We start from the raw sequence: 12,500 nt of genomic DNA, 5'->3' as shown, positions 1-12,500 counted from the left end.
CAACAAGGTGTATGAATACCCTCAGTGGTCCATCGGTGTGGGCTGGACTCTTGCACTGGCCTCTATGGTGTGCATCCCAATGGTGGTGGTCATCAAGATCCTGCAGTCCGACGGGTCTCTGATTGAGGTACTAAGCAGCAGAACATGTAAAAGATACAAACATATAGAAACATATACTGTAGCACACATGTGCAAACTCACAATATAATATATCCACAAGATCCACGGAGCAATACATTATGGTGATGGAATGTGATGTTTAGTGTCTGCAGTGAAAAGCCTGTGAGGTTATTGCTTCAGGGTATATTCAATGTAGACATACTGTAAGCATATGCATAATCACTTGGGTGTTTAGATATTTATGGAAAGGCAAGTTTATTTATATAGAATGTTTCATACACAGGGGTAATTCAATGTGTTTTACATAATCAAAAGCAAAGAATGATAGGAATAGATTTTCTTTTATTATTATAATTTTGTATAGACTATGAATGACGGGAAAACACTTTAAAGTTTGTTGTACCTGAGACAATAGCAATAAAGACCTACAGTATTCTATTATATTCAATAGTTAAGAAATGATAATGTGCATATGTGTGCGTAAGTGTACATATAAGGTATTCTATTCAATAGTTAAATTAATGATAATGTGCATAAGTGTGCATAAGTGTGTGTAAGTGTATGTGAGGTATTGTATTCAGTAGTTAAAGAATGATAATGTGCATAAGTGTGCATAAGTGTGCGTAAGTGTATGTGAGGTATTGTATTCAATAGTTAAAAATGATAATGTGTATAAGTGTACATAAGTGTATGTGAGGTATTGTATTCAATAGTTAAAAATGATAATGTGTATACGGTAAGTGTACATAAGTGTGTGTAAGTGTACGTGAGGTATTTTTGTGCTCACCTGTGCCTGCTGGGGCTTGTGTCCTGCAGCGCATCAAGGCAGTGGCCGCTCCGGTGGCGGGCTGGGCGAGCTCTCGAACCAAAGAGAACGGCCTGAAGAACAGTGAGCTCCTGCACCCGCTGGACCCCAGCGGCGCCATCGCGCTCACCAAACCCACCCACACCATCGTCGAGACCACCATGTAACGTCGCCCCCGAAACGACACACTCACGCGCCCGTTTCCCCGTCGCCATCGTAGAAAAAAAAAATACTTTTTAGCCCTCTCTATGAGAGAACCCCACATCCCTCCTTTTGCTTCCCCCTCTTGTGTGTGCCCCCCCCTGCTCCCTATCATGCCCCCCCCAGCTATTCTCTACCTCCCCTTCCCTGCTGAATTAGGCCCAGGTGTAACTTCTGTGTGTGCACTAGGAATACTCTGGCTAGTATTTGTACTAAGGGTCGTGTGTATTTATGATACACTCTTACGTGATCTTGTGTACTCTGTACTCTCTAGGTTTTTTTTGTTTTTGTTTTTGTTCTCTGGCCTTTTTTAATTTGTAAGAGATAGTGTTTCCGTAGTGAGCTTCATTCTTGGATATCAGGCAGTATTTGCTTTAAACGACTGTGCTGCTTAACCACTTTACTGTAGAAGACTGGAAAGAGTTTGGTGGAGATGTGGGGAAGTTGTAGGTCGGAATAAGCAGTAGGGCAGAACTATATACCGTAGGTTTCCAGATAGCTGTGGAAAAGATTAATGTCCTCGCATAGTTTTGTGGCAGTATATCCTCGTAACCTGAAGAGGCTGTTTCTGATTTGTCGTCGTGATTTTTGAAACTGAATGTACAGTACCTCCACCTTAACCGGTGGAAGCGCAGTCCATACACACACAAGACAAACAGACAAAACACACAAGCACACACACACGCACACACACACACAAGCTTCACACCTAATGAAGTTGGAGCATCCTCCTGCACACACTTACTATAGACTGAATGTATCATTTCAGCCTACATATTTCATCAACATTCGCCTCATTCGATGTCAATGCAACCACCTCCTCTGCTCTCCTCTCTGAAATACAGTAATCAACAATATAACTTTTTGTATGTATGTGAATAATGTTTGTGCTGTGGTTTTCCAGTTTAGATCTCAGACTCTGTGTTGAAACCCTTCAAAACCTTTTTCTGATCCCCCTAATCCACTCTCAGCCCAACAACACCACACACACATGGTTCCATTGTTCTGACTTCTGAATCTGGCTTACTGTCCTCTCAGTGCAAGTACATGCTTTTTGTAGTATTCAGTTTGTTTTAAATCATAATATGCCTTTTGTATAAGCCATTTTATACCTTACAAGATGTGAGCTATGCCAGTTATAACCTATTTTTTTCTGAATACTTTCATAGATGTTGTATTTAAATATGGGATAAAATAAGAATCAATACCACGGGCAGTTTGTGATATTTGTAATGGCTTTGGCTTTTACCCTGAGCCCTGTCACAAGGGCCGTCCTACTGTACTGCTGGAGCGGGAAGACTGCGTAACCCCAGCAACTGTGTCCCATGATTTCCCCTTGTGCACATTTGCCCAGCTGGCACCGTGCATAACAAACACACATACTCCCAAAGGATCCAAACATTAACTAAATTGTTTTTATGTCAACAGAGAAAAAATACATGTGAACCAAAGTAGATTTGTTACAGATTCAGCCCCTTCAAGATGCATATTGCATCTGTGTTATTCGAAAAAAAATAAAGGTTTTTTTGCGCTAAACTGAATAGAGGTTGTAGATTTTTTGAGTGTGCTTTTGTATTAAGTGTGACAAAACATTATTGAAGAACCTCATAGTGAGATTAAGCACAAGCTACACATGTAGAACATCAGCATCAATAATGGATTGTTTTCATCCAAAAAAAAAGAAAGAAAGAAGAAAAGAAAAAATCACATGTGTGTTATACCCATAGAGTAGAATGTATTCTTTTGTAACTCAGAGATTATACAATGACACAAACACATAGACACATCACACACATGGAGACACGCATACATATTTCACATCAACACATTCCTGAATCTAGTTAGCATCTAGTTGATGGTTGAAGTAGTTGAAACTGGATTTTCTTCCAGTGAGTCACAGAATTAGATTCAAAGCACCGCTGCTAGTTTAGAAATCAGTGAATGGGCCAAGACCAAAGTCAGATGTTTCCTGATGGCGGTGTTGCTCCAACTGTCAAATCTAGACTCAAAGCCAGACTATTCACAAATGCCTTTTTTTTTTAAAACTGACCAAATGGACTATCTTTTTAAATATATTTTGATATGTGATGTGTTTTACTTGTTTTTTTGGTCTTTATCTTTTCAGTAGGGCAGTAGGACAGCAGGGCATGTGCATAGCAGACATCAGTGTGTGTTTATATGAGAGAAGGGAGTAAAGTTCAAAGTTCATTTTTCTGGTGCACTTTTTTTACAGTGCACCTCCTAGAAATGGCGTAGACAGGACTCCTAATAAGCCACATAATGTGGATGTGGCAGCTGGTCTCTGATGACCACCGACATCTTCAACTGACTCCAAACCTCACCCAATCTCTCAGAACATCGCCCTTGTGTAGGAGGAAGCCTGCACTGCGCTAAATAAGGCCTGTGTGTGTGTGTGTGTGTGTGTGTGTGTGCGCATGCATGCATGTGTACACATGTGCAGCCCTTTTGTGCATGAGTTTATGAATTCCCACAAACTCCCACATCAACCTGACTTCATTATGTAACACCCTTAACACACCAATCAGATCAGATCAACAAAACATTTGGTGACGGTTTTATTTTTTTTTTATATAGAAAGGAAGCAAATCCATTTTTTAAAAGAATAAAATCACATTTTACAGGCAGACAGTGAGTCTTCTCAGCATCCACTCTCACGCTCTCTCTCTCTCTCCTGACATCGTGGTCGTTACCGTAGGACATCGAGGGGAGCACGAAGTAAAAATACTGTGCAGACGATCCATATTTAATATCACACATGTACAAATGCACGGCATCCACTGTACACAATATAGAACCAGGGGCATGAATAATGGATGGGCGGCGTTACTATCTGGGAGCAGGAAAAAGAGCTGGAATGGAGAAAGAGCTGCTCTGCCTCTGACTCTGCTGCCGCTCACACTCACTCTGGCGCTTGTTGTGGTGGCAGGGCAACGTGCCCGGCTACTATTGGTTAAAACACTTCATCATATTAAAAAAGAAAAATGACTCGTTTAAAAGCATTAAAAACAACATCGACCTCTGTGCCGTACAACTTCCCTCCCCGGGAATCAGGGACATATATGACAGTCATAATCTCACGTACAGACTCAGACCAGTTATGTAAGCATTATTCTAGACACAGATTTGAATGGGGCTAAAGTGTGTGTGTGCGTGTGTACAGTATGTGTGTGAAGGGCTGAGAGATGTGTGTGTGAGGGGCTGAGAGGTGTGTGTTTGTGTGTGTGAGGGGGGGTGGTGCTTTGGTGTTGCATTGTTTTACGTTGACACATTGTAGTCAAAACATTGAGCTTTTATGTGGTGTCAGTGGCCTGCTTTGAGGTGAATATTTCAGGTTGATTGAAGAAACCCGATCAAGACTTGTGAACATAAAGAAGGGAACAAAGAGAGTGTGGGGGAGTGTGCTGCAAGTGAGGGGTGGCGATGGAGGAGAGTGACATTTGCAAGACGGGGAAGAAAGAAAATGCAGTGCCGTGTGCAAAACTAAAGGAAAACTGTGCACAGTACAGGTAGTGTAAAAACAAAGGAAAACTGTGTACAGTACAGGTTGTGTAAAAACAAACAACAAAAACAACAGTGAGGGAATGACTTCAAAACAAATACAGAAAAAAAGAAAGAAAAATTGGACCAAATTCCATCTGTGCCCAAAAGAACGTGATGAACCTGGTGAGAAGTCCAGTGTGTTCAACTCTTGTAAACTACTTTAACTTTCGGCGGTCCCGTGGATTTCTCCTGGACTTTGGCACGGTTAAAAGCAGCTAATTGTGAAGTAGACCTGCCCTGATCGAGCCCGTGTAGGACCAGTCAGGACCCATCTGTGCCAGACCAGATCAAAGCCAGATCAGTTCCAGTCAGCTGCCCTGGTGTGTGTGAGGGGGCAGGTGGGGTGTGTGGAGTGTGAGAGTGTGTGTGTGTGTGTGAGTGTGTGTGTGTGTGTGTGTGTGTGTGTAAAATCGCTCCCAGGCTCTCAGAGCTGCACAGCATTGGGCCTGCGCTGGGGGTAGAGTGCTGCTGGGCCTGAGGGGTCCTCACAGTCCTGAGGTGGCCAAACATGTGCCTGAGTGAGGGGGTTCCTGCTTATGACGAGGTTGAGCTGCTCACCAGCCTCGCTGATGAGAGGCACAGCCAGGCAGCAGTCAAAGTCCCGCGTGCGTGCATGGTTCACCTACAGACAGACGGACAGACAGACACGAGAGAAAGGGAAAGAGAGAGTTACGAGAGAAAGACAGGAAAGAGGAGAGGAGCGTTTTAGCTAATATCACAGAGCAGCTTTAACAGACCTCTACGAACAGCTTGGTAAGGAAGAGACCATCATGACCGCTGTGCCTGACTCAGTGAGACCATCTGTTTCATAATGGCCATTTCATCATGGCTACTGTACCAGCATCCACTGTCTCCACTGAGCAACGGTCGCTAGAGTGATTCATGAGGCCAGTTGACCTGCACTTTAGGAGGTCATCTGGAATCTGGCTCCCCCTAGTGGCCTTCATGCCAAATTGCTGCGAGGTTATATTGGGATTTACGGATTGGACACCGACACTGGCCAATTAAAATATATCCCCTCTGTGACAATATCTCTTTAGGTAACAATATGTGAAATGTTTCATTTATTTATAAGGGTGTGTTTTTATAGGTAGCTGTTATACTAAAGTCATTTTTTTTAATATCCTCACATGCAATGTGTTGATGCATGTTAAGGAGATTAAAAAACAGGTCTCTGTATGAAGCCCCCGAGGATATTAACCCCCATTGCCTCCCATATAGGCATCAGTCAGCAAGAAGCTACTGTAGCTTCCATCTGTTACAGCAGTGTTGTTATTGATGTTTTGAAGGTGGGTATGTTGGTTGTTAGCTATATATCTTGCTAATTTTAACTCTCTCTCACACATCTCAATTATTAGCCCTGTAAATCTGTGCTTCAATTCTCTGGCAATCAGCCAATGTGCAGGAGCCTAAGAAGCACTTTATGGGACCTCGAGGAGCTTTTGCAAACATTCTATTCTTCCCTGGTCCTATTATGCAGGTAGGGCCTTTTTCTAAACATGCCCATACACACACAAGCAGACTGGTCAAGTTCAGCCTCCAGGAATCACCTGTAGGATGCGGTCGTAAGGCTGCAGGCCCGCCTGGTTGGCAGGACCACCAGGTCGGATCATGTTGACGTACACGCCTTTCTCCAGCAGACCGTCTGACACGCTGAAGCCAAAATCACGCATCTCTGGGTCTCTATGTAAGGTCACCTGGGGGTCACGGACAAGAGGAAATGGTTTTGGTCTGGTCTGGACAGACATCTAGACATCTAGAAGCAGAACTAAGAACCAAGAAACCGTCTGGCACAGTACAGCTAGCGGACGTTACATAAAGGTCACCTTCAGCAGTTCTAGAGGGGAGGTCGAATTCATCTCTTTCAGATCCTCTTTCTCCACGACGCCCGCCCAGGAGCTCCTCTTTGGCTTCGGCGGAGCGACAGAGACCTTGCGCGACGGAAGGCGGTCATGTGACAGACAGGTGTCATCTGTTCCCAGACTCAGGCTGCTGCCAGTCATCATGGAAGCCTACAAAAAACACCATCGCTTAGTATAAACGTCATCACTCACCCAAGACAGGGTCACCTTGCTATGACTACAAACCAAAAATGGTTCTATTGCAAGCTTCATACAGTATATGGCACCCCTAAATGGTTCTTTAAACCATTTTGAAGGGTTCATCAGAGGAACCTCTAAGGGTTTTTTTAAAGCCTGCATGGTGCTATATAGCACCCTAAGAACCATGTTTGTTAAAGAGTGTATATGAGCGATTCATGGTTTACATTAAGCCTGTCTTCATATGTGTGTGTGTTTTTGTGTGTGTGTGTGTTTTTGTGTGTGTGTGTGTGTGTGTGTGTGTGTGTGTGTGTGTGTGTGTGTGTGTGTGTGTGTGTGTGTGTGTGTGTGTGTGTGTGTGTGTGTGTGTGTGTGTGTGTGTGTGTGTGTGTCCAAGAATAATATGTGTACACAACTGTACCTCCAGCTCTCTCAGGATCCCTGACTGCCCGCACGTCTCCAGATCCTGTAACGCTTGCCAGAAACTCTCCTGATTTTCGCTGTTACCACGGCGACGCACGGGACTGAGGGATCTGTGTCAAGGCAGGAACCAGAACAGGTGAGCGGCCCCTCAAGAGCCGCAAAGCAGCCAGGGAAATGTAGTCTCTTCCATTCAAAACCCCCCTCCACCATCCTCCACCATCCCCACCCCCTCAAGAGCACAATACACAGTCTCAGCAGAGATAGAGAGAGAGAGACACACACACACACACACGCACACACACATACAGATAGTAAACTACACAGCCAGCACACACAAACACACAGAGAGAGAGAGACAGACAGAGAGAGCAGGGGGTTCTGTACGACACTGGAGGATGGACAAGACAAGACAGGACAGGACAGGACGGACGGACGGACGAATAAGACACTACAGAGAGGCAAGTGTGTGCAGCAGCGGCAGCAGCAGCGGCAGCAGCAGCAGCTGGACCCCTCGGGAGATTAGTAAGGCAGATGAGAGAGAAAGTACCTGAGAAGAAAGACAAAAAGAAGCACACATAGAATGGAGGTGGAGGAGTGAAGAAGAAGAACAAAAGAAAGAGAGAGAGAGAGATCTTTTCCTCTGGCTTCTGGTGAACGGAGGGGTAGCACCGCATGACTCTGTGATTGATTGGTGAAGAGGGGCGCTTTTGAATGCTATTCTAATCTGGTGAAAATCGGGAATTAAATGCCCCCCACTCCCCAAATGTGTCATCTATTCATTGTGATAATTGTCTGCACTGAAATACAAAGCAGCCAGAGCACATCAAGAGGTCTGTTTAATCAACGAGACTCTTTCTAGGGCTCTTTATTCATATTTACAAAGGGGCAGTATCTTCAATTATACTGACTATGTGGTCTTTCATCAACAAAGGGTTTCATTTCACATTTTAAGAGCTGATTTAGATTGGGCTAAACCACCAATTCACTAGTGCAACCGAGAAGCCAGAAAAGAGCATTGCCAACATGCAATAGCAGAATATCGACAAAACATTCTACAAGAGAGACACACACACACACACACACACAACTTCAAAGATCTATTCAAACTGTAAGAATGGTGTGTGCATGCTGGACTATGCACTTGATTTCAGAGAGCAAAAAACAACAAAACAGAAACCAGCTTAGTCAGAGTCAGCCGTGTGGTCTTATCTGAGCTAGCGAAGAGAGAGTGTCTCTCTGGAGCTCCACCACCTCTCACCAGTACACACAAACTGCTGTGCTGTAGGCTACAGGCTATTATTCTCACTATAACACCACCCCTGTAAACAAGCATACTTATTCTGGTAAGGGGGTCTTTACATACGTTATAAACAAACTAATTTGTTCTGGCAAGAGTGTATTTACGAGGTGTGAAAATCATTTATGTGTTCTGATAAACTGTACAAGCCATTTCTGACTGTATATAGAGTACAACAGATACCTGCATTCAGAATTAGCAGTGATAGAAAGGCACACTCAACTGCATATGCAATTTCATTTTGATTTAGTATAGTAGGTATCATACAGCGGCATTGAGGCCAGTACTCTACAGTGGCTCAATGGTGTTTTTTGCCCCCAACGGCACCTTCCAGGCAGCACAGCCTAAAAGGCACTACCTTTACCCTATTCCTAACCCTAACCCCCTCAACCCTCATCCTACCCCTAAACTGAGGGGAGTAGTGCCTAGAAGGCAGCGCTGCCTGGAAGGCACCATTGAGGGCAAATAATACCAATGACCTCTACAGTGAGACCCTTCTTTTGAGGCCAAATATTTAACCAGTTATGATGATGAGGATGGAGAGGATGCAGTGTGCATCATCTGGGTGTGACTTTGGGTAGGAATTTGATATGCAGGTGCGAGTGCACTCATTTTGACTAGTTCTGAACTAATCCTTGTGTCTACTCTGTCCTCCTGTACATTTTATTGCCAACACCACTGGTAAGGAACACACACACACACACACACACACACACACACACACACACACACACACACACACACACACACACACACACACACACACACACACACACACACACACACACACACACACACACACACACACACACACACACACACACACACACACACACACACACACACACACACACACACACGTGGATACACATACATACACACACGTGGATACACATACATACTCACCGTACATACATACACATACATAGCCTTAGTCTGCACTAAGTATCTATCTACCCTATCCACCATCAAACTGAAAATAATGAGCACACACGTAACACACACACATAGATAGAGATATAGACACACACACACTCACCCTAAGTGTTTGCTCCACTCGTCTTCATCTAACCTCCCATCGTACGCTGGGGCGTGGTGTGTGTGGGCCGAGGAGCGCAGGGGGCTCCTGTGTTTGCTGCGTCTCCATTCGTGAGGGTGGAGAGTCAGGTCAGCCGTCCTGTGTATGTAGGTACCTGGGAGAGGGAACACAGGACTATAACGCACCCACTGGGGTTCAGTTCACAGATGAAGCTTCTGATGGGTCAACTCAAGCTGGCCTTACGAGTTTGGTCTGTTTTCACAGTTGGCGACTACATTACCAAAGTCGGACAGAAGTCATGGGAGTTGTACTGGAATCACGGCGCGTTCCCGTCAACTACATCGTTTCTGCCTACCTTACACTGACAGACTTTGACAAGATTTGGGAAAGATTCTTGAAAGATTGTAGTCTTTTAACTTATGCCCCTCATTCAAGCTTTACTCAAAAGACTACAATCTTTCAAGAATATTTCCCAAATCTTGTCAAAGTTTGTCAGTGTAAGGTGCCAATCTTAGCGGTTTTAAATCAGTCGGAGTTATTCTTTTTCTAGTTTTGCCGTTACAGCAATATAAACATGTTTGACATCATCGCAAGTCTTTGCAAAATCATAGTCTGTGACTAGTTTGTGACTTAAAATTTTATGACTTTAGATGTGAGAGTGTCTGTGACTGTAGTCTTTCAAACATCTTTTCCAAATCTTTGCAAAATCTGTCAGTGTAAGGAGGGCTTTAGCTTGCAGCTTTGTCCAGGTAAATCTGGATTAGCACATATGAGATGAACACAGAACACAACCAAAGCCATAGCTTTGTCAAGAAAGAGAAATAATTACTGTACAAATAAAAGCCAAGCTCAAGATTCCTCTCGGCAGTAGATCTGTCTCAAGAAATATCCTTGTGAATAATTATACTAACAAAAAGTGGTGTTCATCGGTCATGTGGAAGGTGTTCCCAATTGTATCAAAACGGACAGAACCGTAAGAGGACAACGGTCATCAGCATGTGCTACAGTAGATAATGTGGCCCAACATAGAGAGCCTGTACTGCTATAAAGGGCTTGATGAAACCAACCCCCTTATCTTGTGTATGGTTGCCCTTACCCGTTATTATTAGCCGTGGCCTGTGGCTTATGCTGTACATTGATTTTGCAAAATTTCTTCAGCTACGAGGTTCATACACGGGGCCAGTTAATATGGTATTAATATGGTTTTGTTTCTTTTAACTTGCATAAAATATTGTCCTGCGGTTTATACAGTACACAATGCGGCTAATTCACAGGAAATTACTATAGTTCAGGTAATTCAAGTGAGGTACATCTGAATTCTACACTTCTCTGAAGTGACTGAGTTCGATCCTGGTCCCCTGGGTTCGGTCTTACCCTGGCTGTCATATCCGGGGTCGATGCCCGAGCTGTTCCAGGACTCCAGCACAGAGTCCAGGCCAGCAATGTTTAACGGGTTGAGCTCCGGGAGGGTAGCCGCTCTCTCTGATAGGTCATCCTCTGTGTCACTCAGTCCACTGACATCTGCAACGATCAGATGGACAAAGGTGTAGAGAAGCACAGGGAGTGACCATCGTCTTGCCAGATGCATATACACAGAGACACACCCACACACACACACACACACACACCCACACACACACACTCTCCATACTTCCACTCTCATTACACACTCATTATTATAGTACAGGCGTTATGTGGACAAACACAATGTACAGTATGGTACCGAATGGCCATAGTGTATTGTTACAGACTCAGCATTTCATGCCAGAAAGGAATAAATGTCGACCACTATTCCACGGACACAATTCCTTCTGTCTATGAAGTGAGAAGTGCAATCGACTTTTGTTCACTAAATGAACAGTCCATTTAATCAATTCAGTGTGCCAACACAATGACCCATTATGTTTTCTGTGCATAAAAGAATTATGGTCTCAGGAATATTCAAGAAAAAAAGGTCCGTCACACAATTGATTCCCCCCGGTAACATCGCGGGGTGGTCAGCAGACAGGGGCCATTGTGTCTGGTCTCTGGTGACGGGTGGCGTTGCGGTGGCACTCACGGTGAGCTCTCTTCTTGATCTTGAGGGTGACCGTCTCCCCGGCCGTCTGCAGCAGCTGAATGGCCTCGCTCAGTGGCTTCCCCTTCAGGCTCACGTTGTTGATGGCCAGGATCCGGTCCCCCACATGCAGGGCGCCCGTCCTGTGCACAAGTATAGGACATGTGCTGTATGTTAAGGTGACCAGATGTCCGAGACCAAAACTGGGGACATAATCCCAAAAATGTTGGGAAAACGGGGACATTTTCAGTTTGATGAAAATCAATCTGATGGAAATACATACAAGTTTTATCTTAAAAAAAAAAAAACAGGGACATAGGTAGTTTTCTGTATTTTCACGGGGACAGGCAACCAAAAACGGGGACTGTCCCCTGAACCCGGGGACGTCTGGTCACCCTAATATACAGTACATACAGTTAGGTGCTCTATAACTATGGACATTTAGTAAGGCTATTTTTTTTTCTGTCACAAAAATATCTCTCATGACATATTTTGAGGCATATATAATAATGATGCATACGAGTTTACAGTGCAGGCTGCCAGCTTTGACTTACAAGCTGGGTGGGTTAACATTTCCTGCACAGTTTTAATGCTCTCTTTATAAAGGAGGAAATCCTGACTGATTAGGAGTTTAATCTCTGTGTCTAACACGGATACCTCTGAATTTCAAATGAAGAGTACTTGGGAGTGCGACAGGGGGGGAGGAAGGAAAAACACGAGCTGAATCTGTATGAGTTGGCAACACAATGAGCCACAGACTTGAATTCTTAACGCAGGCAATGGCAGATTAAGAATGCAGGGACTCCGCTCTGCACTGCCTACAGTGTTTGGAACACAGATGGACAATTGTGGCGTGCAGTTCCCCCGATGACAGAGTGACATTCAGTTCCCAGGGATTAAACATTAGCAAAAGCACATAAACGCCCGCATGACTGCATTCATACCACTGGCCTGGCCTC

The 12,500-nt window shown here is 44.3% G+C and overlaps 2 protein-coding genes across 8 annotated transcripts in view; one reads left to right on the top strand and one right to left on the bottom strand.

The window, feature by feature from the left end:
• Positions 1-2,667, top strand: part of slc6a6a (solute carrier family 6 member 6a) — a 21,108-nt gene extending 18,441 nt beyond the window's left edge. For all 3 annotated transcript variants that reach the window (XM_062531459.1, XM_062531458.1, XM_062531460.1), the window contains exons 14-15: positions 1-127; positions 937-2,667. The exon at positions 1-127 is cut by the window's left edge and continues 44 nt beyond it. In XM_062531459.1, the coding sequence (XP_062387443.1) occupies positions 1-127; positions 937-1,092 (283 nt within the window). In that variant the 3' untranslated portion in view covers positions 1,093-2,667. The remainder of the gene's footprint in view (positions 128-936) is intronic.
• A 1,022-nt stretch (positions 2,668-3,689) lies between these two features.
• Positions 3,690-12,500, bottom strand: part of grip2a (glutamate receptor interacting protein 2a) — a 36,398-nt gene continuing 27,587 nt past the window's right edge. For 4 of the 5 annotated variants that reach the window (XM_062531452.1, XM_062531453.1, XM_062531455.1 and 1 more), the window contains exons 18-24: positions 11,545-11,684; positions 10,860-11,006; positions 9,486-9,639; positions 7,148-7,259; positions 6,514-6,699; positions 6,238-6,384; positions 3,690-5,309 (exon numbers count right to left, since the gene is read on the bottom strand). In XM_062531452.1, the coding sequence (XP_062387436.1) occupies positions 5,112-5,309; positions 6,238-6,384; positions 6,514-6,699; positions 7,148-7,259; positions 9,486-9,639; positions 10,860-11,006; positions 11,545-11,684 (1,084 nt within the window). In that variant the 3' untranslated portion in view covers positions 3,690-5,111. Of the gene's footprint in view, positions 5,310-6,237; positions 6,385-6,513; positions 6,700-7,147; positions 7,260-7,332; positions 7,697-9,485; positions 9,640-10,859; positions 11,007-11,544; positions 11,685-12,500 lie in introns of those variants that run through there. The other variant, XM_062531457.1, reaches the window with a different exon arrangement.

This window comes from Sardina pilchardus, chromosome 3, assembly GCF_963854185.1.
Source record: "Sardina pilchardus chromosome 3, fSarPil1.1, whole genome shotgun sequence".
Lineage (NCBI taxonomy): Eukaryota > Metazoa > Chordata > Actinopteri > Clupeiformes > Clupeidae > Sardina > Sardina pilchardus.
The sequence above is the reverse complement of the archived record's forward strand: the minus strand, read 5'-3'. Positions and strand labels throughout refer to the sequence as shown.